Raw genomic sequence first — 24,476 nt, 5'->3', positions numbered from 1 at the left:
ACGAGTAATGGCTTAAAATATTCATAATCATATGAAGCAGATGCAGAAACAACTGAAGTATTTACAGAGAGACTTGAGTTAATTTTTGTCAAGTGCTCAAGCAGAAAAAAGAATGAACTAGCTGTATTTATGCAATTTGTGTGTGCAAAACTCACAGACTGTCATTATGCATAATTGTGTACAGTCCTGGGCAGTGTGTTTTGTGTTGTGTATATGTGTGTGCATGTGTTTGTGTCTGTTACTCACCCTCTCTAGTCTCAGTTGGTGGACTTCTGAGTTGCAAACAGTTTTCCTTCAAACTCAGCTGCTGATGCACTTGTTTACTCTGACAGAGAGAGAGAGCAGAATAATCATTGTGATGTTTAATACTGTATTTATACTTAACTGAATATAGTTATGCACTGATAACATGTGCATCATCAGCGCCTATACAGCTCAGAATATGTGATGTATAGTTTACTGTGTGATTGAATGTAATTATTTTGCTTTTTCCCCATAATTGTCTCAATTTATGGTATTCTGTTGTCATTAATGGCTAGTCTAAGTGCAGGAATTGGTCCTCAACACACTTTGATTGGTTTTGAAGAAACTATATCACTGCACCTCTAATATTTACCAAATTATATCTCTATTCATAAGTCGTAAAATACAGCTGACAGTCTTAAGCAGCATGGATGTAGTAAGTATTCCCTCTCATCTACCATCGCCCTCTCAATGACTTACCTTTTGGTTTGGAGGGCAGTCATCCACAGTGCTACAAGATATAAAGAAGCACAACAGAGTCACAAAGAGAATATTTGGCTATTAGTCATTTAGTCATATTTAATAGTCCTTTGGCAGAGACAAAACACACTTACTGTCTGCGACGAAGGAGTTTCTGGAACTCCTTCAGGTCTTTCTCCAGCGTGGGGAACTCATACAGATCTTCTAAAACACACCTGTACAGGGTCTGATAGAGAGAGAAAGAGAGAAGAAAACCAAAATCCATGTAATTACACCGATTCGTGTTGATCAATGATTAGAAAAGGTGGTAACTGGCTGTTGGAGTAACTGTTAAATGCCTTAATCCTTGGTCTTTGGATGTAATTAGACTTTGGCTCCGGTATCCACCAGACAAAGTCTATAACCTTCATTCTTTACTGGCTCCACATAAACAGATGTCTGATAAGCTGCCTGTTATATTAACAATCAACAAACCTCTGGAGGAAAGCATATAGTAAATGTTAACATATCAGAATTATAGAAATGCTTCTGGCCCATTTTAAATGTGTTATGATGACGGAGGTTGACGGAAGCTGAAACTTCAGACACCGTTAATAAATGCTACCTACCATAAACACTGTTGTTTATTAGTGAAACAAGACACGAAGGAAGTGTGCACTGCTCAGCGTCATGGCGTGTCAATGACGCTGCGTGGGTCGATTACATTAAAGAAACATCAGACAAATTCTGTTCCTTCTACTTAAATGGGCGACTAGGCACACTTTGTAGTGTCTGTGTGTGTGCATGGCAGAGAATTAATAAGTAGCATGAAAGCTCAGGAGGCAGTAACAGTAACAACGTACACACACAAGCACGAACACACATAACTCCACACACCTGCTTATCGCTGTCATTGACCCGCCGTAGCCTCCCACCCCAATTTCCCTCTCATTCCTCTGTTACTAGGCAACTATCACCTGGGTTACGCACCCCGTATGAGATTATACCCATGCCAACCCTCGCACTTTGGTTTCCATGGCAATGCGGCACCGAGCGATGGAGCCGTCAGGTTACGGAGGGACAAGTGATTGGCGAGTGTGTGTTTGTTGTTTGTGAGCGTGTAATCGTGTGTGTTTCTCTTTCTTTCGGCATCACAGGGGCTCAAATCCAATTCAGACAACAATATGAGAGGAGAAAGCAGGAACGCAGTGGATACATGAAGCATTTGTTGTGAGAAATTTGATAATAATGTGACAAGAAGAATCTGCATGTGTGTGTTTTCAATGCTGATGATGTCCTGTGGAGAAACTGTATCTTAAACATACGATAAAGTGGTTGAATACTTCATTCTTTGCTAATTTTATCTGTTATTTAATATCATTGGTGTGAATAATTCTCCTGGTTATCTCGTCTTCGTCTCAGAGAGAAAAACATACAGCCTCATATTATGATTCCAACCATCATTCCTCATATGATGCACCGTGAAAGTGCCTGTATTTTTCTCTTTCTTATCAGCTTGCTTTGTCAGAAGGAGGAGATAAAAACATCAACAAGGTTCCCCCTGTGGGAAAAAGCTGAAAAACAGTTCAACAAAAAGATCAGGAATGACACACACACACACACACACACACACACACACACACACACACACACACAGACACATAGCTCTTTCCAACTTGATGTCTTGTCACGCAGACTTTGAAAAAGGACAAACCCCATTTTAGAACAAGACATATGAAGATGAATGAGACGTCTTATGATCAGTGACACGTGTGAAAGGACACCAGAGGATCAGACTCATTAAATTACTGAAACAGAACAGAGAGTGTCAGTTGAATTAAAAAAAAAAATGATGTGGTGACGAAGGTGTTGTACCTTCATGAAGCTCCTGACGTGCTCCTCTTCCTTGAGGAAGTCCTTGTAGAGTCTGCTCCAGTGGGACACCAGCTGCAGTACCTTACGCTTCCTGAAGAGGGCGTCTTTGCCCTCCTCCTGGCCCCTGCAGCGAGCGCTGCTATAAGTGAGGGCAGTCAAGGAGACAATGACAACAGTATGTACGTGTGTGTGTGATTATGTGTGTGTGTTTGGCAGTAAGGATATTGTCCCAGCAGAGCCTGACAGAGGTCATTGGTGGACATGAACACCAGGTAGGTCAAGAGGAAGTCATCCAGCAGCATTTCTGAAACACAGGAAACACATCATCAGTCACTTCCAAGGCCTTCACTGGGAAAGTGGTCCATGTGAAGTTTGCCACTTATTTGAATAAAGAAATAAGATGTGAAAAGTATCTTTTAGGAATGGATGGTATAATTTTTGTGTCAACCACATTACAAATAAACTTTAACCCTTTAACTGGGGAAATCCTTCCCATGGTTCCCATTTAATTGACCCTGAGTAGCTTTAAAGTAGTTATAATCAATGATTTCATATCAGTAATGGATCAAATATGAAAGGGACTGCTATTAGTGGTGGACCTGCAGTCTTATCACCAACTCTGCAAACCTCTTCAGCTCCACAGAGCTTTATAGCGTCTTTGACCTCATTGTTTTGTTTTTCCAGCCCACAACTTTAATGTTTTGGTTCACTCTCATGGCATAATTTTTTGGCTGTTTTCAATGAAAAAGCTCTAAAAACCCACTGACTTATGCTACCTGCTCTGCATCAAACGGCAGACAGACAAAGGTCTTGACTAGCTGGCGATCAAAGTGGAGCATTTAGCTGCTAACGAGTCAGATGTTTCCCTCAGGAGTTGGTGGAGACCAAAACAGAGTAAAAAGAAAACTTCTTGATGTGTAAATATGCAACTCTTGCTAACATGTTCACCATATCAACTAAAAAGGTGATAATGTGACTTTTATGGCTGCATCATTCCATCAAATAAAAACATTTTCCATGTCTTGTGTGCAATTTTATGCACAGCGCAAGATATTAAAGGTTACTTGTTTATGTTGCCAGCCCGTGTCAATCACATCTTTTCCAACTGATGAAGCAGTTTGTATTTTTAGTGTTTAAGTGCTTAATCTGTCAAGAATGTTATGGAGAAATACTTACGATTTGAAAGCAAGATTAAAGACAACATTTACAAGTCTAAAAAGGGTTCAGGTTTTTCTGTCTGCTTCAAAAACTACATTTCATCAGAGTAGAGCAGGCTAATGTGCAAGTGAGACAGCAAGAGTGTGAGTCTGCATGTGTGTGTGTGACTCAGCAGGTGTTCAATGGGTAACAACCGAATATAAACAGCCCTCGTGGCAGATGGGTAATGAGCCACTGTTGGTGGTGCGAGGGAGCTGTGGTGTGTGTGTGTGTGTGTGTGTGTGTGTGTGTGTGTGTGTGTGTGTGTGTCAAACTCTTTCTCTGAGAAAATGTGTGACCCAAATATGGCTCTGTCGGGCAGAGAGCAACGAAATCAATTATAGAAGACTGAGCAGAGGCCGCGCCGTTAATATTTGATCAACCGTCTTCTCTTTAGAAATAAAAACACAACTTTTCCTGAGAAATATTTTTAGAAAGGTCTGACTGAGCTTATCACTTTTTCAAAACCCTGTTGACTAACTTTCATTTTCTGTGTCTGTTTTAATCTCATTCTTGACCAGCTATCTGTCTTCTCATTCCCTCTCTCCCTCCAGTCCAAACTGTACTCGTCCGCCCCGCTTCTCTACACCCCCCGTTTTTCATTTTCTCCTTCTCGGCGGTTACATTTCCTCCTACGCTTGCCCTCTCTCAGCTCTCTGTGATGATAAATATCCATTTTCATCTTCAACATATGCCCTCTGCGTTTGCCCGCCGGCGTGCACAAAGTCAAACACATACACTCACAGACACAGCAACACACACCCAAACGCACACACGCAGCACCCTGATGAATAACTCATTCAGTTCTGACCTTGGGGAGTTTATCTCTTGTGGGACAGACAGGAAAAAGAGAGAAAATGTGCGTGTGCTGAACTAATCGCGATAATCTGCTGCTGTGTTTTTGTTGTTGTCTGTGTGTGTGTATGTGTCTTTTTGTGTGTACATGAGGAGGGGGTGGTTGGGGTAATCGCTCACTCTCTGTGGAAGCGTGTTCAAGCCTGTTCAACATGCTGCATGGCTAAGCCCGCTAAAACAGCACACTGATGCTCAGCACCACCCCAGAGGGCCTCCACACACACACACACACACAGACACACACGTTCACCCTCATGCTTATTCAACGCACATAGACTGAAAGATGCACGCACACAGATACAGAGACAAAGACAGCCAAACATGCACATACACTCTTGATCTACATCCCTGCCTCTGCCTCTCCCTCTGCACCCACAAAAAACATAAAATCAACCCGAGCCTTGGAGAAAAAAAAGTGCCTTTTTCCTTTTGAGTGAATAAATATCAGGCGGTCTTCCTCCACAAAGACCATCTCAGTTCCCTCTCTCTCCTACATTCATCTCTCTCGCTCTTTCTTCATTTGCTTCCTGCAATTCAGTGAGATGGCTCCCTGTGGACTGCTGGGAACTGGTGGTGCTGAGGAGCTGATACATAAAGACGCCTTGTCTTAAAGCAGCACAAACAGGCAAGAGCAGGTCTTATAAGATACAGGTCGAGACCCGGATTTCTTATAAAAGTATTATTTTATTGGGCCGAGGCTCCATGGTGACAGTGCTATTAAATCTAAGAAGTGAAGTTCGGATCCATTAACTAGGACAAGAATGTAGTTGCTGTTTCTTAACTTCATTTTTCTTTTTAACAGTAGGCTGCAGCGAATGATTATTTCACTGCTGATTAATATGGAGATCATTTTGTCCCAAAGCCCAAGATGATGTCCTCAAATGTGTTGTTCGATCACAGCCCAAAGATGCTCAGTCTACTGTCATAGATGAATAAAGAAACCAGAAAATATTCACATTTAAGAAGCTGGGATCAGCTGATTTTTTTTCTTCTTGAAAACATTACTTAAACTGATTAATTACCTAAATTGTTGGTAACAAATTTAATAGTTGACAACTAATCAATTAATTATTGCAGCTCTATTTATCAGTGCAGGAATGATTATTTTACTTTACAACAAAGTGAAGGATGAAAACCTAAACCCACTGCATAAAGTAATACCAAAATACTGCAGAATCTTTGAAATAGACTACTTAAAGGTCATACTGATTACACTTTTATGTAAACAAATATATTTTTTTTAAATAATACATCTACAGAGCTTGTAGAAAGGTGCAGAATAAAGGTATTGCTTTTCCTTTAAAACATTATTATGATTGTAAATGAATATTTTTGTTTTAAAAAAATTATTGTTTTGTTTATCTCTATGTAAGTATTCTGACAGCTGGTTCCAGCTTCTAATAAAGTTTGTCAGCCAATCATATAACATTGTTGGTATCACATGGTATCTGTGTTTCATTAGTGTTCAAGAGTCTTGGTAGCTTCCAGTTTGTGAAAATGGCTGATTTCTACAGTATGAGCCCAGCATACCCCACTGTTAGTTAGCTGGCGTTAACGACGTTAGAACTAGCGATGTTAGTGTTCCCAAGCTAGCGTTAGCAATGACTTGCAGGGGGCAGATGATTCGAAGAACAGTGTTGTTGTTAAGTGAATGCAGCTGTAATCATGGATGCATACATCATCCATGATTAGTAAGGAGCTAAACTGTGATGGCAAGAAAAAAAATCAAAAGTTCAAAAACACTACAAATGTGGCTCCAAACAGAACCAACTTTCACTCCTTTCTATAATTTTACATACTAACCTATTAACTGATTACGTGTACAAATAGTCAAAACAAATGAATATGAAAGTAATCACGAACCCTACTCTCAATATGAACTATGTGCTAACTGCACAGCTATTATAACAAATACCAAAACATTTCCAGAGGTAAAACAGGATCATAGTACTGTAAGTACAGCGATGTCAAGTAACCCAGCTGTAAGGTACACCCGAGGATTGTAAAATGAGATATGACAATTAACAAACCACTGAAGTAGTTTGCAGCAGAAATGCCTGTAACACCCCGAAGGTGTCATTTCACAAACTCATTAGAGCATTTAACCTCCTGAATGTTCCTCATATTTACAGGCAGTGACATGGCTGAGTGAGAGCACACAAGCACCTGGATTTGGTGTGAAGCGATGACTGACTCAGGCAGCCACACACACACACACACACACAGACAGACAGACATTAAATGGAGGGGGAGGGCATACCTCCAGGGTTTTAACCCACTTCGGGGAAAATGAAAGAGACAGAGAAAAGGTCCAGGCTGGGCTTTGTTGGAACTTGTTGTGTGGCGCAGAAAATGAAATTCCTCTAAATGAGAGGGTGGGAAGTCTCTTAGTTTTAAATGCACCTTTAACCAAACAGCAGAGACAAACATCTCAGGTGCTTTATTTATATAACAAAATATAATTTTGTATTTTTTACTTTTGTATTACTCTGATTCTTTCTACCTATACGTTTCCATCTTTTTATGGGGATACAGCTAAATGGTGTGTATGGAGGCCTTCTCAGATGTGTCCTCTTCACGACAATGTTTATGAAATATGCATTCACCTGCATGTGTGTGTGTGTGTGTGTGTGTGTGTGTGTGTGTGTGTGTGTGTGTCTCGACAAACTTACCGCTCTCCCGGCTCTCTGGCGCCCCTCTTTGGTCGTCCAACCGCAGGTCACTTAGCAGGTGCTCCAAGATCTTGAGCGGCGTCCCCGACACCACCACATACCTGTAAGACGAAGAGTCGCAACAATCTTCTTCACTAGAGACCGCGCACCAATTACGACCACTTCCATTCCTCCATCCTCCCTCCCTCTCTTCCTCCACATCGTCATCATCGATGTAGCGAAAATTGGGAACGTCAAATGTACAGATTTCTGAACTGCCATCATCTTCATCCTGATCTGTGTCCTCCTCATCCTCATTATCTATGTCCTCCTCTGCCTCTGCAAGCGTAGCTACTTCGGTGGTCATCTTCATATCTGAACACTTCCAGAGGAGCAGGCCTCCTCTGAAGCTTTGCGTACCCAGGAAGGGCTCTATCCTGTGGGCTAAACTGCCTCGCCTTCTGCCCCCGTCAGCTAAGAGCTCCAGAGATTAAAACCCTCTCTCTGACAGCTCCTACAGTAGCCCTCAGAGGGAACTGATTGCTAGTGAAGATGCTGAGCACTGTACACACACACATACACACACCCACTTAACCTGCCTGTCACTGACACTCCCTGCATTGTGCCTTAGGTCTTGGCACACACTGGCTTGAATACACACAAACGCAGACACTGCACAAAGGAAACTGACTTTGAGGAATTGCACTTGTACACGCATGCACACACACCACACACACAAACAACACACACACACGCACACACACACACACATGATCCCAAACCATACACTGACTTGCAGAAAGAAGTAAACCAGTCTTGGTGTCATCTTTGTTTCCCTTTCAGCTGAAAACAAAAAAGCCATTCTCTTCCTCCCGCTCTGTGCCAGAAGCTAAAGCATACATTATCTTAGACACACACAAACACACAGTTGACAGCACTACTGTTACTTTGCATGTACGTGCAAGAGTGTGTTGCAATTTGAGTTCCCAAAGTAAAAAAAACTGAAAAAGAGAGGGAGGAGTACTATGATTATGTTTTGTGTTGCCACTGTTGGTTTGCAGGGCTCTCATTATGTAGGAGGAGGGACTGACCTCTTGTCGCAATCCTCCTCTCTGGACCCGCCCCCTGACGATGTGGGTGAGGGCCGGTCAGATGGCGACGTCACTGATGATGTCACTCTCTGCAACACCAATACGTCCCGTCCTCTCTCCTTTAGACAAACTCTCCCCACGGCCTCCTGAGAGAAAGAGAAGAGAAGGGGGGAACGTCAGGGGGACAGCATGTCACAAAGTGAAGCAAGGACAAAACTGAAGGAAGTCGATTTTATTGGAGTGAAGAGGTAGGATGTTTTTAACCGTAGCCACTTTGAGCATCAACAGGGATTAAAAGTAATATGATGCATCAATGTTATGTGTGTCCAGACTGTACAAACCCAGTCAGCTTTCATCTAAGCTTACACACAAGAAAGTGAACAAAATACCTGTGTGCACAGAAGAGGCTGACCGACACATCGATTAATCAAGCTGAGTCTATATTAGATTTTAGCACTGTAAAAACTCAAAATCTTACCAAGTACATTGATTTCTGATCAAAGGTCCTCATTAAACACTATCACCCAGAATGTTACATTTTAAGTAAGATATAGGGACTTTTCGTTTTGACAATTCTCACAAGCAAGAAACTTCTCTTAATCATTGTGTTTTATCACTAGTGGCATTTTTTTCCAGCTAATTACTCATTCTCAGCTCATTATAGGTTTCTGTGCATCTGACATCCGATAATTTACAAGAAACGTCAAAGTTATGTCCACTAAAAGTGAGACTTATCCTTGAACAAATCTTGTGTTTCTAGTTACATAACGGTATTTACTCATAATTTGAGTATGAGTTTATTGAATCGGAGTTGCCCCAAAGGATTACATTGCAGCCATGTTGTGTCTGCCATCTGAGGCGATATACTGGACTCGTTCCAAAACTTTTGGTAAGTATGAGTCATTCACACACCAAAGCATGTAAATATAGTGCTGAAATTCTGTTAAAGACTTATTGGTGTCATTATATTGAGTGATTTTACATCTTTCAACTATTTTCAAGACGGTGCCGACTGACTGTCTTCTGACTGGATCAAGGCAGCTCCTATGTGTAAATATGAAAGTGTTATGATGCTGCCCATATACCTGATGGAGGCCAGACAGACCAAAACGTTGTAATCAAGTAAATATCTCAGCAGTAAGACTTTTCATAGTGATCAAATCTGCCATTATATATCATTGCCAGATTTTTAAAATTTCAAAAGTTGTTGTTGAGCTATAAAGTACAGTATGAGACCTTTTAATGTAAGATTAAAATGTTTGTTCTACATATAGGCCAATGCAGCACGCATACTCGCTCACCAGTCCATCAAAGGGAAGTATTGCATTTCCTGTCTTCAGAAGAAATGGCGTTGTGTAATAAATAACAATAGGATAAACCAGGAATGCGGGCTGGCACTTGAAATGAGCCCCTGCTCCAAAGAAATAAACAGCAACTCGATCTGTGACTCCGATACATACAAGCACACACCTGCCGAGACAGCGCAGCGGCGACAGAGCTCCAGATGGAAGAAGGAGCACAATAAGAAACAGCCCGGGGAGAGGAGGGGAAAAGGAGAGGAGCGAGGAGATCAAAGGCAGAGAACAGGAGGAGCGATAAAGGAGCGATAAAGGAGCGACGTCTCTCCTCCAGCTGCTTGCTGCAGTCTCTGTCGCAGCCGGAGGGATTGAGCTCCAATCACAACTGACACGGAACGCTCTCGACACAGGGCTGTCTTTCTCTTGCAGCGTTTCCACACAGATACAGCACATGTAGGACTGCACACATGAACATCTATATGCCACAATTATTTAATATCACAGTGATGATAGTTCTTGTTTTGTCCTAAGGCTCATACAAAAAGGGCCAACATGCAAAAATTAAGTCAATAAACACACACACACACACACACACACACACACACACACATTCTGATCTCTATGACCATTTGCTGAAAGTTGAGTTGTCTGATTCTAAGAGACTGCAGGTGAGGTCTGACTATGCCCTGGATACTCTGTGCGGGTGTGTGTGTGTTGACATTTCCTGATGACTCATATTCTACTGAAGTATTAAACAGATGTTCAACGCACTGAGATCACCGGATCCTCTCCCTCAGGTGTGATGCTGTGTGTGTGTGTGTGTGTGTGTGTGTGTGTGTGTGTGTGTGTGTGTGTGTGTGTGTGTGTGTGTGTGTGCGTCAAACACCTGTTTAAATGCAATATGATTTAAATGTTGCATTGTTTTATTACTATTCTGCCAAACCATTCGGGCTCATTGATCTTACTTAACAAGTTCTACTTCTACATCATCTGAAATAAAGTACTTGAAACTTTTAAGAGACAGTTCAACCCAGAATCAAAAATACAATGCGTAAATATACTAGAGGCAAGCTAACTAAGCTAGCTAATCATACAGCTCAACTGAGGAGGACGGCATTCATTTTGACATCAGAGCACGAGCCCCTTGATTGACAGATACATGCTTCCTTCTGCGTGGTGATACAATTGTCAGGTGTTATTCGGTAGAGAAATAATAAATTGAAGTCACGCCTCTAAATTCTAAGTGAGATGTCACCGAAACTACTTCAAAGAACAGGAATAAACAATAATAATAAAAACAATAACAATTTATAAATACATCCGGAGTCAGACATCACTTGTGAACTTGTGGATTTAAATTACACATAATAGGAGCTATAGTGTTTGGACCTTTTTCCAAATTTAATATATTGTAATTTGGCAGAGAGAAAATAGTTCCTACATGCAACAACTCACACCAAGGTCAGTGGATTATTGTTCCACGTAACATCATGATTTCTGGAAAGAGACTGATGATGCCGATGATATAACACTTGCAACTGCAGCACAGAATATTCTTATTTTTTCTAACACCTTATAATGAGTCATTGTAGGGGCGTTCAGGTAGATCATAGGTTAAAAAAGAAAGAACACTCGCCCACAACAGCACAGACTCTGGTTTTATTCCAAGTAGCAGAGCCTGCATCTTGGCTGCGCGATCAAAAAAAAACAAAAATGACACACAACTGGAGGTGTTTGACGCAGCACAATGTCTTGGTCAGGACTTGATTAAATAACTTCTTTAAAGATGCACATTGCAACAACTTAAACTACAATTTTTAAAAATCTTTGTAATTATCAATTCAGTCCTACCATCCAGCCATCTTTAACTTAAGACAAATTAATGACACGACGCTAGTTAAAAGCGTAAAATAATCTGAGTCCAGTAGATACACAAACTGTAAAAATCAATACATAATGTACGGCACACAAACGACTGTGAGGTTTTCAAACTGAACCTACCTGTGGACAATGTGCATTGTGTAATTATGTAAGAACAACTGCCATCGCATTATGTAACTGTAGCTGAAAGTATGTCCACAACGGCTATTGAGACCGAAGTGCCTACGGCTGATAAATAAGGCGGTGATGTTAAAAGATCTGACACCGCATGCCATTAATTACAATTTTGGGCCAGCACCCAGACCGCACCCAGCGGTGCAGATGTGATATCAAGATAAAACTTGTAGTGGCTAAGTGGTCTAAAGGGGACGTGCAATTAGACTCCTTCATCCATGGTTCAAATATGAACCAGGATGCTTTATCCGGTCTCCCCACACCATCAACTATCCCAGAAATACTGCAAAAAAAAGAGAAAGAGGAAGATTATGTAAGCGATTATACAGTAACTACTATAAAAATAAAAGGAGAAGAAAATGTTGTGCCGTGTTCCTGATACAGAAGCAAACTGCTGATCCTTCCGATAACACGCTCGCACTCTTCACACAGACGCCAAGAAAAACAACTCCGAGCCAAGAGAGCGGAGGAACACAGGATTGTTAAGCACACACACACACACACACAAACACACACACACGTACACGTACACACACACAAACACACATTCAAGATCAAAAGGCTTTCGGAAAAAACACCGCACTGTGCATAATATAACTATATGTGCATCCACACGCAAAAATAATCTCTAAACAGTTAAGTGCAAACAGCAGCTCTGAAGAGCAACATTAATTTAGCCTGAGAAAGAATGCAAGTCATGCAGAGGAAAAACATACATAGCACAGAGTTGAACTCTGTGGAGAGGAGGGGGTCAGAGAGTTATGCAACACAGAAAGAGAGAGAAGAAGAAGAAGAAGGAGAAGAAGAAGAAGAAGAAAAGAAAGCGAGAGGAAAGGCAACAGACCGGGACAGAGGGTGAGGGACGTGGAGGAGTGTGTGGGAAAAATATGAGAAACAATGACTGAGAAGTTATGTCGATCCAACTGTCATAACTGTTTCAAACAAGCTTTTTTAATATAAAGAGGCATTGCCATCAGCTGGAAAGCCAATAAACACAACTTTGAGAAAAATCTTGACAGAACTGATTAGTTTCTTTAGTTTCATCCAAAAACAGAAATATGTCAAGCCTTGGTTTAAAGGGGCACTATGTAGTTTTGGAGAAGAAATTCAAACTCAGAATTTTAATATTTACAATATTAATGTAGTAATAATACAAACTCAGAAGTATTTATTTATTTTCCACAACTGAATAAACAAGCTGTTCTCAGAGGAAAATAAGGTCCCCAGAATGCTGTTTGTTTAAATTTGGCGGACCCTGCCACCTTTCTAGTTTCAAAGTAAAAGAGTATGAAATTGTGTTGTCCTTTTAGGTCAGCTTGCTTATTCAATCATGAAAACAGAGAGTGTTTATTTAGCCAATCAGTCAATGATGAAGATTCTCTTCTGATTAAAATTTCTTCCCCAAAATTACATAGTGCATCTTTAAAGATAAAACAAATGCATGAAATTGGCAATTATGCAATACATGCTCTAAAAGTTAGACAAAAGTTTCTCCTCCAAACTATTTTTTGAGAAATTCAGATCAGCCGTGCAAACCTCCATAACTCAGTCACAACTAACAGGTGCGTCAGCCCCTTTCCTTCCATTTCTTCCCATCCCTTCCTTCAATTCAACCATCTGTGCTTCCACCCTCCGCCTCCGCCTCCACCTCCACCCTTCCCTCCTCACTGTCTCCTCTCGACACTTCTGGAAACACCTTTTCTGTTTCCTCTCCCTCGAGCCAAGTCTCTTTCTGTGTTTGAATGGTCAGACTTTTATGCTCTAGAGGTTTGAGAACTGGGAAAAGAAGACCTTGAGCACTTGCTGTGGGCTGCAAGGGGTCATAAACTGTGCGCACACACACACACACACGCAGACACACACACATTGAAAGAGTTCAGTGTGTGCATAAGAAACAAGAAAAGAGTGCAAAACATCTTCAGCCTCTTACGACAAAAGCTCTTTTGGCCTCTCTCTGTCCCTCACTCAGTCTGTCGTCTGTCTGTCCTCTTTGCTTTCTCTCACACACACACGCACGCACACACAAACACACAATACACACACACACACACACACACACACACACAGGAACGGGAAGGGAACAGTGAGTGCTTCCTTTAGGCTCTCCATGAGGCCCACCTTTCCTCTGTCCGATCCGTCATACTGTGTGTGTGCGTGTGCATGTGTGTGTGTGTGTGCTGGTGTCTGTGCTGATAGTGACCCAGCCATATCTGTGTTGTGATAGCCCCAGGCCTGATTCCTGGAAATAATGGATAAGAATATGAAAACACAATGCTTTTAGGCCAGCACACACACACACACACACACACACACACACACACACACACACCTAGTTTAACTAGAAAGTAACAAAAGCTGCCCAAAAAGCCTGGTGTGTGTATGTGTGTGTCATGTACATGGTGTGACCTTGGACAATCCCTCGTGCAGGTTGACCTCTGGTAAACTCTGATGGCTGAAGAGGACAAATGCAAGTCTGAGGTGACTGGAGGGCAGAGATGTACCCACGACACTCCACTGACACATGAGTTATGTATATCACTATGGAAACAGCCCACACCAGTTTGTCAAGAGCTTGTCTGTCACGGGGGAAAAAAAAGGAAACTAGAAAAAAAAAATCACCATGACAACCCAGTAAAAGGAGAGAGGTCTTTGTGGTGAATCGAGCTGTTTGCTTGGTTTTTGGTTTCTGCCACATTTTGCTGGACAATGAGCTGGCTGAAAGTGATAATCAGACCTGTTACACATCTCTTTACATGTGTGGTGCTTCAGTCATGTGATCAACATCTGCTATATACGTTAAAATGGTGCTTCATGAAACATGATTCAGAATTTGCAAATTATAACCCAGTCCTACATAACTAACATGTATCCCCATGGGCTGAATAAATCTTTTGTACAACACTTAGCTGATGTACATCTGCCAAGAATGCTCCTCTTCTCTGTTACATAAGGATTTCATAGCATGCATAGCAGTGACAGTCATGAGCACTCACTGTTGATGTTATTCCATACTTTTTATTTTATTGAAATCAAAATATACTATAATCTAGCCATTTTTGCCTCCTTACCTATAATAACATCATGCCATGAGTCTTAAATGTCACTGTCTTACATATCTTTCACACTTGTGTTCTAGTATATAGAGTTGCAAATATAGTATAATCCCTTTTTTAAGGGATTTTTTTGGTCCTGACAAAGCCTTGAAGAGAAATGATAATTTGACAATTCCTGCATGAGTCACCAATACGTTTTTCATTCAAAAAATATAAGAAGCTTGATGTTAGTTTCTATTTTGTCTCACCTGAGAAGAGACACTTTCTGAGGATTAACACAGAATGGGATCTTTGAACTACATGGCTGTTTCATCAGTATCCCTTTAACCTTAATTCATTAACACTGTTCCTAATGATTCTTTAATCTCTTTAAGTAGATTTTCGTTTCGAACATTGTCTCCTTACGCTACGATAACATCACATAGATTCATTTTATTCATGAGTCTTCTAAACTACATCATTTGTATTGTAGCAACTCACCTGACCAGAGTTTAGCCATGAACAGCAAGTACTTATCTTTGTGTCAGGTTCCCGTTTAATGATGGTTTCAGTTTCCAAACTGTTACACCTGTGCCTATGTTAATTTCACCGATCATTATTCTACAACGCCACCTACACCTCAAGGACAAATATACAGACATGATTAATGATTCCTAGGACTGGGCAATATACACGACATAGTACGTAGTTAACATGATATGAGACTATATATCATCTTAGATTTTAGATAACGTTATATTGTCATATAGCATAAATGTCGTCTTTTCCTGGTTTTAAAGGCTGCATTAAAGTAAAGAGATGTCATTTTCTGAACTCACCAGACTGTTCTACTCGTTCTAATATTTGTCTTTACCCAATTAGCCATTATATCCACATTACTTGATCAGAAATCTTATAGTGTTAATATTTTGTGAAAGTGACAATAGACATCCCTACAATATTGCCTCTGTCTATTACTGTCTATTTGGTCAAAAGTATAGTGATATTTGATTTTTTCGCCCAGTCCTAACATATAAGAGGTGCCTTTGAGGAGATATCAGAATATTGAAGTTCTGAAGTTTAGTTGTATCGCGATATGGTTCTGCAATTCAGAACAAAATAAATGTCATGATCTAGACTAGTATCTAAAGTTCTGTGAATCTGAAAAAGGCTTGGCTCTGCCTGCCTGTGAAATAAATGCCAGTGATGAAAATGTATACAAAAAGAGAAAATTCAGATCTTTACTCAGTGACCATAATGGTTTTAACAGTGTTAAAAAGGGGCTTAGAAACTTTAAAATTAGAAATATTCATGCTTCAACAAAAAGTTTAAGAAGCTGTAGCTTAAATTAGTCTAAGAGGATTTGAAATGACATTTTATGAGTTTCTTATAAAATGTAACGTAACTTGGGTAACTTGTTTGATAAATGAAAATGTTCAGTATGTAGTGTGTGGAGAGAAGTCTAGTTGAAACCTATCTATACATTCCTGCTTTAGAAGCACTACACTAATGTACACAGTACGTCCTCACTTTTGTACATACTGATAGGAATGAAAATGAAATCTTATACACTCTGGAAAATCCCCAAGGCCTGGCTTCGGTCAATCTCACTGAGCTGATGAGATATGTGGTACATGTCAAAACACACGCAGCGTGATGTAGGGAGGAATCAGACAGCGTCCGCTTCGTTTCCTGCCCTCAGGTGTACTGTAGAGCAGGATTATACAGTACAACGCTTCACTAACACCCCCTTCATTATGCGCACACACTGACTCACCCTGCCACAGCACCAATAGTGCATGAACACACACACACACACACGATTATAAGCTCTAGTCAGCAGACACACACACTGTACTTGACAGACTGTAAAAAGAGTGTGTGATCACATTGCTTAAGCCATTATTAACACCCACATTAGACGAGCTAAAGAGCTGGTGGCTGTTTAATCTAAAGTGATCTGAATGAAGCCAAGCTCTGAGCATCTATAGTTTGTGCGTGTGTGTGTGGGTGCACAGATGTGTCCTCTTGTACTGCACAAAAGTTAACAGACATGCTTTAAATTTGTGGATGCGTGTGTCTGTCGTTTAGATTAACAGCAACACAAATCAGGACGGTCCTGATGAGGATTTCCTCCCATGATCCCTCACCCAAATCCATGAGTAACCTGAAGAGTGTGCACTTAAAAGTGATGACATTAATGACAGCTTTTACCACATGATGACGTCCGTTAGTCTCTACTCATGCTAACCATATAGCCACAACTCTCTCTTGCGGATTACACTGTGAAACACCAATGAGTTTGCAGAACATCATCATCAGCCCTATCAGGTACACTGCATTTCAAAATAAAAGCACCATCATCACACTCTCTACTCACCGCCTGGTTCCTGTCGGGCAGCCGGTAGTTGTGGTTCTGCAGAAGCCGGCAGCCGTCCTTGGCCAGACGCTGAACGGCCTCCAGCCCCAGCCGGCTGGTCAGCTCCTCGCGACCGCACGTCCCCATCCCTCCAACGCTGCTGCCGCCAACGCCACCGCCGCCACCCCGCAGGGCACACACCCCGCCCAGCTGCAACACAGGAGGCATGAATACATATCTCAGGCCGCAGTCCCAGGACATGGTGGAAACAGTCAGAAAGTGTTTATCAGACAGAGGTCAAGAAAGTTTAGCGTTCTGGTCCGAGGGTGAATGAAAGCAGTTTGGGCATAATCCAGGAACTTGCAATGACAAGTTTTCTGCTGCCGCTTTGTGTCCATGTGAGGAAGAATAAGATGAAATCCTGGGTGTCTCTGTCTCTGATTCTTTCTATCTATTACAGTCTATAATTCCCTTTATCTGCTCTCTCTTTGTCTCAGTCTGACTGCTCTGTGTCAGAAGATCTCGCGGAGAAAGAGTGAGTGTGTGTGATTACTAGTGTAAGTGGGCGGGAGTGTGTGTCTGTGTGGGAAGAGTGTATGCTTTGGGGGTGTGTGTGTGTCGTGTCTGTCCGTCTCCTCCCTTCTGTAGTTGGGACTTGGAATGAAAGTGTGTACATATGATTATCTAACAGTGCTGACTCGAGAAAGGGAACGAAAGAAAAAGAGAGAAACGGAGAATAGATTTTATTAAAAGAGCCGTAGAAACTAACGGCTTTGATGGCAGAAAACATGACTGTGTGTTTGTGTGTGTGTGTGTGTGTGTGTGTGTGTGTGTGCGTGCGTGCGTCTCCCTAGAGTGCTTCTCATATGATGCTTATCACCAATGGTGGGCAGCCTGGTGTGTTTATTTTCCTTGGAAGAGGGAGAGAGGGGTATTACATTTGGCTCAGGGCTGGTTAACCCTTCCTGTGAGCTCAACTATCCCACGGTGCCATGCTCTAGCAGAGGGTAACACACACACACACAGAACATTATGGCATACTCCCACACTTCATTTTGTTTACTAGGAAACCCGCCCCCGCCTCACCCACCCCGATGACATGTCTTATCTGGTGGAATACCCACCCACCCACCCACCCCCACACCCACACACACACACACACACACACACACACACACACACACACACACACACACACACACACACAATATCAGAGCCCCCTGTCCCTTGCTGCTTCCTGTTAACCTGTTTTCAGCTTCCTGTCCCAGACACAGAACATACCAAGATAAACCTGTCTGTGTGTGTTGGTATTGTGTGGCTGTCTCCGTCTATCTCCTGTTCTCTCCCACTGTATCCTTAATTGTTCTGTGATCTAATGTGTTTCAGATCTCCAGTATGACGAGCTAAAACTTTCAGTAGTTAGTAATCCTTTTTTGACATATACTCAAACTAACTATTAAGTCAAAGACAATATTGCTAATGTTTTACCTCATCAACTTCATTGATTTTTGTGAATATATGCTTATTCTGAAACACATGATTCTATAAAGGATATTACTATGAGGGCTGGGGAACGCTTAAACACCTCAAACCGTTGTTGGGTTGACATAGTTTGTTTGCAAATGATTATGTTCTGTTTTTATTTACTTTTTACACAGTGTGACAGTTGAAAATTGTGAAAGACATACTGGGTTGCATCGTCACCCGACTGCACCATGTTTTGCCTTGAGTTAGTTGAGCGGCGCTCTTCCCATGTGACGCATGTTATCAAGCTCCTTTTTCTTTTGCCTCTCAACTCAAGAGTAACATTAGGGTTATGTGTGGCCACCGTTTTGTAATAAAATATTTCCATTGTTTTTTAAACCACTTCGCTACTCTGTACATCAATGACCAAAATTTAAATCAGTCATCCACTTCATTGTGATGTCCTGACATTCTGCAGTAGTGTGTGGCCTATCGTCCTTCTCCTTATGTCAAATAAACTGCATAACTACAATCTGCAGTGGTTCCCAAGCCCCCTTAAAAGGGTTGCAGGATGAATGTCAGCAGGCTGTGTTGCGTAACTGCTTGTATGACCCACTCATGGGTCAAGCGTCTTTTCTCCTCTCTGCCATCTTTACACATCATGTGTATATTTGGAAGAACAGCTGGTCTCTGAACCATTAAATTCACTTGTAAATGCATATGTGTAGTGCCTACTGTTAGTGGCAGTTGACATAAAATGTATATCAATTATGCATCTAATTTGTGTGTGTGCTAAGACAAATCAGGAATAGAGGAAAGAGCGAGAGTGTCGTGGCTTATTAAACCTTGGCTCTGTTCCCTCCTGCTGTCTGCAATCACAAATACTGTGTTTTTAATGCAGCTGAACTCATAATATAGTTGTCATTTATATAATTTTCTTTATTTTGTTTTCAGACAACAGGCAGAGAATTTAGTCTTGCCTCATAATTAGCCGACCATGTTAACGAGCAGTTCTTCCTAAGCTGCTCAACTGCAGATTGATTACTGGGGTCTTGAACAAGAAAAACATTTAATCTTATTGTTTGGACTTGCAAGAAAACGACATTTTCACGACTTCAGGCCTCCAAAAATTAGCCAAATAATATAAAATGAAAGGGAAAAATCACACCTGAGGTCAAAGACCTGTGTAACCTGTGACTACAAAAAGACTTTTTGCATTAAGCGGTCACAATCCAAAGACATGTGAAGCACTAAAGGAATACTGTAAATGTGTAATGGTGTTTAAAACTTGTGTAGTTTTTTTCTCCTCCTCTGCCCTCATCTCTGGTGTAATCAGAGGATGAATAATTGATGGAGAAAGAGGTTTCCACTGTACAGAGAGCAAACAGGCCTCCCGCTGCACTCTCTCCTGACCCCATTTTCTACATTCAGCCACCACATGAAGATGCACACATGCACACACATGCACACAACTTACACTCTGTGACCTTTAAAAGAGAGAAAGGTAGTCAGAATCAGCCTGTTATGATCTGTAATTATGGATATCCCACAGTGATCTGTGTCAAGTTCAATTTGTATTGGTCATATTCTTTTGTTTATAGCAGTCTGGTTACAACGGCTGTCAAAAAGCTTTACCGTGCCCTATAAACACAGAAAAACTCCTCCCAACGCACAGCGCTGCAACAAGCAAACAAACTGTGGAGCTGCATGAACAAATAAATATCATCCAGCTTTGTACACATTTTAATATTCACAATGACAGCAGAGGTTGAAACAGCAGCCACTTTGCATGTGTTTTAGTAATATTTCATGGGCGTAGCACAACTGTAAAAAAAAAGCTGCTGCTGGTAAAAAAAACTGCATTCGACCTTTTTGTTTTTTGTTTATAGTGCGTATGAAAGGAGGCAGGAATCATTCTAAACTAAATTTGAAGGACTATACAAATTTGGTTACAGGCCTACTTTAAGCCCAGTGTGCTCTGTCCAGATTACAGAGGAAAACTCTGTTGGTAGATGGTGAAAATAACTGAAGGACCATGTTTGGGGGCCAAATAACAAAACATGATAGGAACATTCCTGTTATTTAGTTTAAAGGTGCAATACGTAAGAATTGGCCACCTGAGTTCATACTCCCAATGCATACTCCCAGGGCAACATATCATCAGAGTAACTGCTAACTGCTGCTAACTATATTCTACTTATACATCCATGACTGTAGCTACCGTTACCTTGTTAGCTCAGTTAGCCGTTTTTTCAGGCCTGGGGCTAGCTGGTTAGCATGCTAACTTCACTAAATTCTTAAATAAGTACGAGTGTGTATGTCTTTGTATGTGTGTATTACCGGGCTGCTCTCCTCGCTGGGTGTGCGAGGCTCCTGGTGGCTCGTCTCTGTCGTCTCAGAGTCCTGCTCTGATACTGCAACAAACCACAAAGAGAATGAAGTTATAACTGATAGTTCTTCACACTCATTATGTAACATCTTTGTCACTCCGTGTTATCATTAATGCAGTTGGATGAAAAAAAAAAAGACAGAAAAAAGTAGGCCACTTCACAGAATAATATACTTACAAGCTTTGCGAGTCTTTCGGGCGAGAGCAGCCGCCAGTTCACTTTGCACCTGTTGGAGAAACGGCGTCAAAGCAAGACACGACACAGAAGTTTGGATTTTTTTTACTTTATTAGAAGATACTGTATTTATCTAGTCTTCAGACACACGTGCACACACTGACCGTAGATGTGAGCCTCTCGAGAGCTTTCATCTGGAGAATCTCACTGCAGATGTCCCTGTTGCCTTCAGAGTCCTCCTCTGACCTAGAAGAGACACACATTCACACACATAAAGAGCTTTACTTACAACTGACAAGTGCATTGTATTCTGACCGAACTCTCTCCAGAGGAAACCTGTTGAGCTTTGGTGCTACTTTCACTGCCCCCTGGTATACATAGAGAAGAACTGCAGCCTGCAAACACACCTACTTCTCAGCTGGATGTTCTTACCTGAAGACCTGAACATCTGTTCGATATTTAGTCTGTACTTGAATTAGAAAGAAGCCAACTTTCTATTTTCACTTTTTCTATGAAGGAACAATAACATTAAAGAGATTTAACCGTTGCTTCTCAATGGGTGCTCACCAAAACCAGTAGGTCTGCTCACAAAATGATTTGAAAAAAGACGACAGATAAAGTCGACTATATATTATTTCATCCAAGTTCAACTGATTCAGACTTCTAAAAGTATAAAGATTTGCTGTGTTTCTCCAATTAACATCATCAGAAAATTATATAATTCTGTGTTTTTAACCATTAGTCAGACAAAATGACCAATTCACTTACTATGTAGTTCTGGAGAAGACATTTTAATCAGAAGAGAAAGATCTTCATTGACTGAAGTCTTTATGCCTAAACAAACTAAATAAACAAATTATCTTTGTTTTCATGACTGAATAAACAAACTGACCTCAAATGACAACACAATTTTCATCCTGTTTCTTTGAAGCTAGAAAGGTGGCAGGGTCCACCAAATATAAACAGTGTTCTGGGGACCTTATTCTTCCTCTGAAAACAGCTTGTTCAGTTCTGGAAAAAATAAATACTTTTGAGTTTGTATTATCACCTCACTGATACTTTAAATATTTAAATTCTGAATTTGAATGAATTCTCCAAAACTACATAGTGCTCCTTCCACAGACTAAACATTTAATTGAAAACATCATCAACAGATTAAACGTGGCAGTCCTACAACACACGATGATCATACAGCAGATGAGTGTATTTTCTGTGTGAAAATCTTCGTTGTATCTGCCTGTTTTATTTTCACTCCCATCTGTCTTTATAGTTCTTCTCTGCTCGCATGTCTTTGTATCGAGCATCCCTCTCTGCACCCCCCCATCGCTCTTTCATGTGGTCTCATTTTAAATAGCTCCCAGACACACCCTTCTATTGATGTTAGGCTTTGTGTGTGTGTCTGTGTGTGTGTGTGTACGGCAATGCGGCGGCTACATTTGTTCAGAATGTATGTAGACATGTGAGTCTTGTCAGGGATTTTTCTTCAAGCCTGAGTGCATCTGTGAATATATTTGTGTATATGGTCGTGTGTGTGTGTGCTGTATAAACAGGTGGTTGTTTTGGGGTAAACTCTGTATTATTCCCACAGCAATAATACAAGGTTGTAGAGTTTGTCTTCAGCAGCGGCAGACTACACCCAAGGGCCCCTCATCTAATATGTGTTGTTACAAAACCACTGTTTGGATTGGTCTCCCACACACTGCCTCAGCCCCACACAAGACACACACTCTTTCTCAAGCAAGCACAAACACACACACACACACACAATGACTGATTTGCATATAATTTGGATTTTATCGACACATCCCAGTGGCACGAGTAATACTTGTGAAGGAGAGAAGATGAAGCCCTGTGTAATCGGATAAGGCAATGATAGCTGCAGAAGTGAGAGAGATGGTGATAACATGTAGCCCTCAGCCTGATCATTCCAGCCAGCGGCTCTGACACACACAGAGAGAGGCAGAGGCAGGTAGATCTACAGATGCCGTAAGGTGTGTGAAAATACCAGATTTTTACTGTCAAAATAAAGACAGTTTGGTGGTTTCCTTTCAGTATTCATGGTCAAAATCAGCTCCTTTAAAACTTCTGACAGCTAGATGTATAAGTGCGAATTATCAAATTGTCACTGCGACTTATTTTCATCCTTTGTTGGTCTATTAGTGGATCGTGAGATATATAAAGTCTATTCTAAGTCATCATGCTAAATTTATTCTGATAAGGGTCATTACGCTTTTGTAGCCAGCGATCATTTGGCAATTTGGTGACTCACCATGAGCCGCCTGAATGTACCAGAGCTTGATGAGAGGCACAGTGGGAGGTGTGTCACCAGTCATTAAGCAGCACCCAGTAGTATTGACAGAGGATTAACATGATGGGTGCTAGCAACGGCTCCCTGACAAAATTACATTCCATACGATGTAGTCATGGAACATGTTTTGATTCCTATCGTGAACGTTATGTCAACTGATATTTGATGTAGATTCCTTAAGAAAACATTAACATCATTTAATCTACTTGCATAAACTAATGTGGTTGTGATTAGGGATGTGACCGGTTAGTCGATTAAACATGGCTACTCTAACTCAAAAATACTAGTCAGTTAAACCTATTATTTTATTAATGTAGGCCTACACATAAATCGTTTAACCTCAAAATAAATTGTGCTCAATTTTTGTCTGTTTTCTTCAGACCGTTCTCAGTCTCAACATGTCAAATACTGCAGCCTGGTGAGGCATTAAGTTGAAACAGATTCAACCTTTGGTGAAACGCAGCCCAATGTCACATTGCAGTGGCCAATCACATAAGCTGGTGATCAGACTCGCAGCATGAATGACTACAACCACGGTGGATTGTAACGTAATGCGTCATGTGTATTCACTCAGTTTGGCATTATGCACCAGTTAAAACACATTCGTGGATGCCGATGATCATTGTAGGACCGGCATGCTTAACCTACCGTGGCAGAAGCATGACCAGAGATCAGAGGCAGAGTAGAATGGGTCAGTAGCAGGGCGTGTTATTTAGCATGAGGGAACACAACGGACATTTCTCTGTGCAGCGTTATGTTTCACTTGTGATCACGCGATTTGGTCTTGTGCCCCAGTTTAAAACACAGTAATGATCTGTCCTGCATCCTGATCGCCAACTGTTATTTTTAATCCATCAATGAGGACAAACAATCACTAGTAGGCCCAGCATGCTAGCAGCATAACAACATAGCAGATTTGCCTTTTGCTGCCACCTCCTACTACACCAACAATAAATAATGCACTTCGTATAATATACAGTATAATGTGGGAGCACAGAGTGAGCCTTTGGAGAGTACACAGATCT

General features: G+C 41.2%; 1 protein-coding gene across 1 annotated transcript in view; it reads right to left on the bottom strand.

The window, feature by feature from the left end:
* Positions 1-24,476, bottom strand: part of rapgef5a (Rap guanine nucleotide exchange factor (GEF) 5a) — a 53,675-nt gene that overhangs the window by 9,024 nt on the left and 20,175 nt on the right. Inside the window, exons 6-16 of the mRNA XM_073463363.1 lie at positions 21,308-21,389; positions 21,147-21,195; positions 20,920-20,993; positions 17,137-17,325; positions 8,372-8,517; positions 7,302-7,402; positions 2,803-2,881; positions 2,578-2,722; positions 858-949; positions 724-754; positions 247-325 (exon numbers count right to left, since the gene is read on the bottom strand). Of these exons, the coding sequence (XP_073319464.1) occupies positions 247-325; positions 724-754; positions 858-949; positions 2,578-2,722; positions 2,803-2,881; positions 7,302-7,402; positions 8,372-8,517; positions 17,137-17,325; positions 20,920-20,993; positions 21,147-21,195; positions 21,308-21,389 (1,067 nt within the window). The remainder of the gene's footprint in view (positions 1-246; positions 326-723; positions 755-857; positions 950-2,577; positions 2,723-2,802; positions 2,882-7,301; positions 7,403-8,371; positions 8,518-17,136; positions 17,326-20,919; positions 20,994-21,146; positions 21,196-21,307; positions 21,390-24,476) is intronic.

Source organism: Pagrus major, chromosome 3, assembly GCF_040436345.1.
Source record: "Pagrus major chromosome 3, Pma_NU_1.0".
Taxonomy (NCBI): domain Eukaryota; kingdom Metazoa; phylum Chordata; class Actinopteri; order Spariformes; family Sparidae; genus Pagrus; species Pagrus major.
The sequence above is the reverse complement of the archived record's forward strand: the minus strand, read 5'-3'. Positions and strand labels throughout refer to the sequence as shown.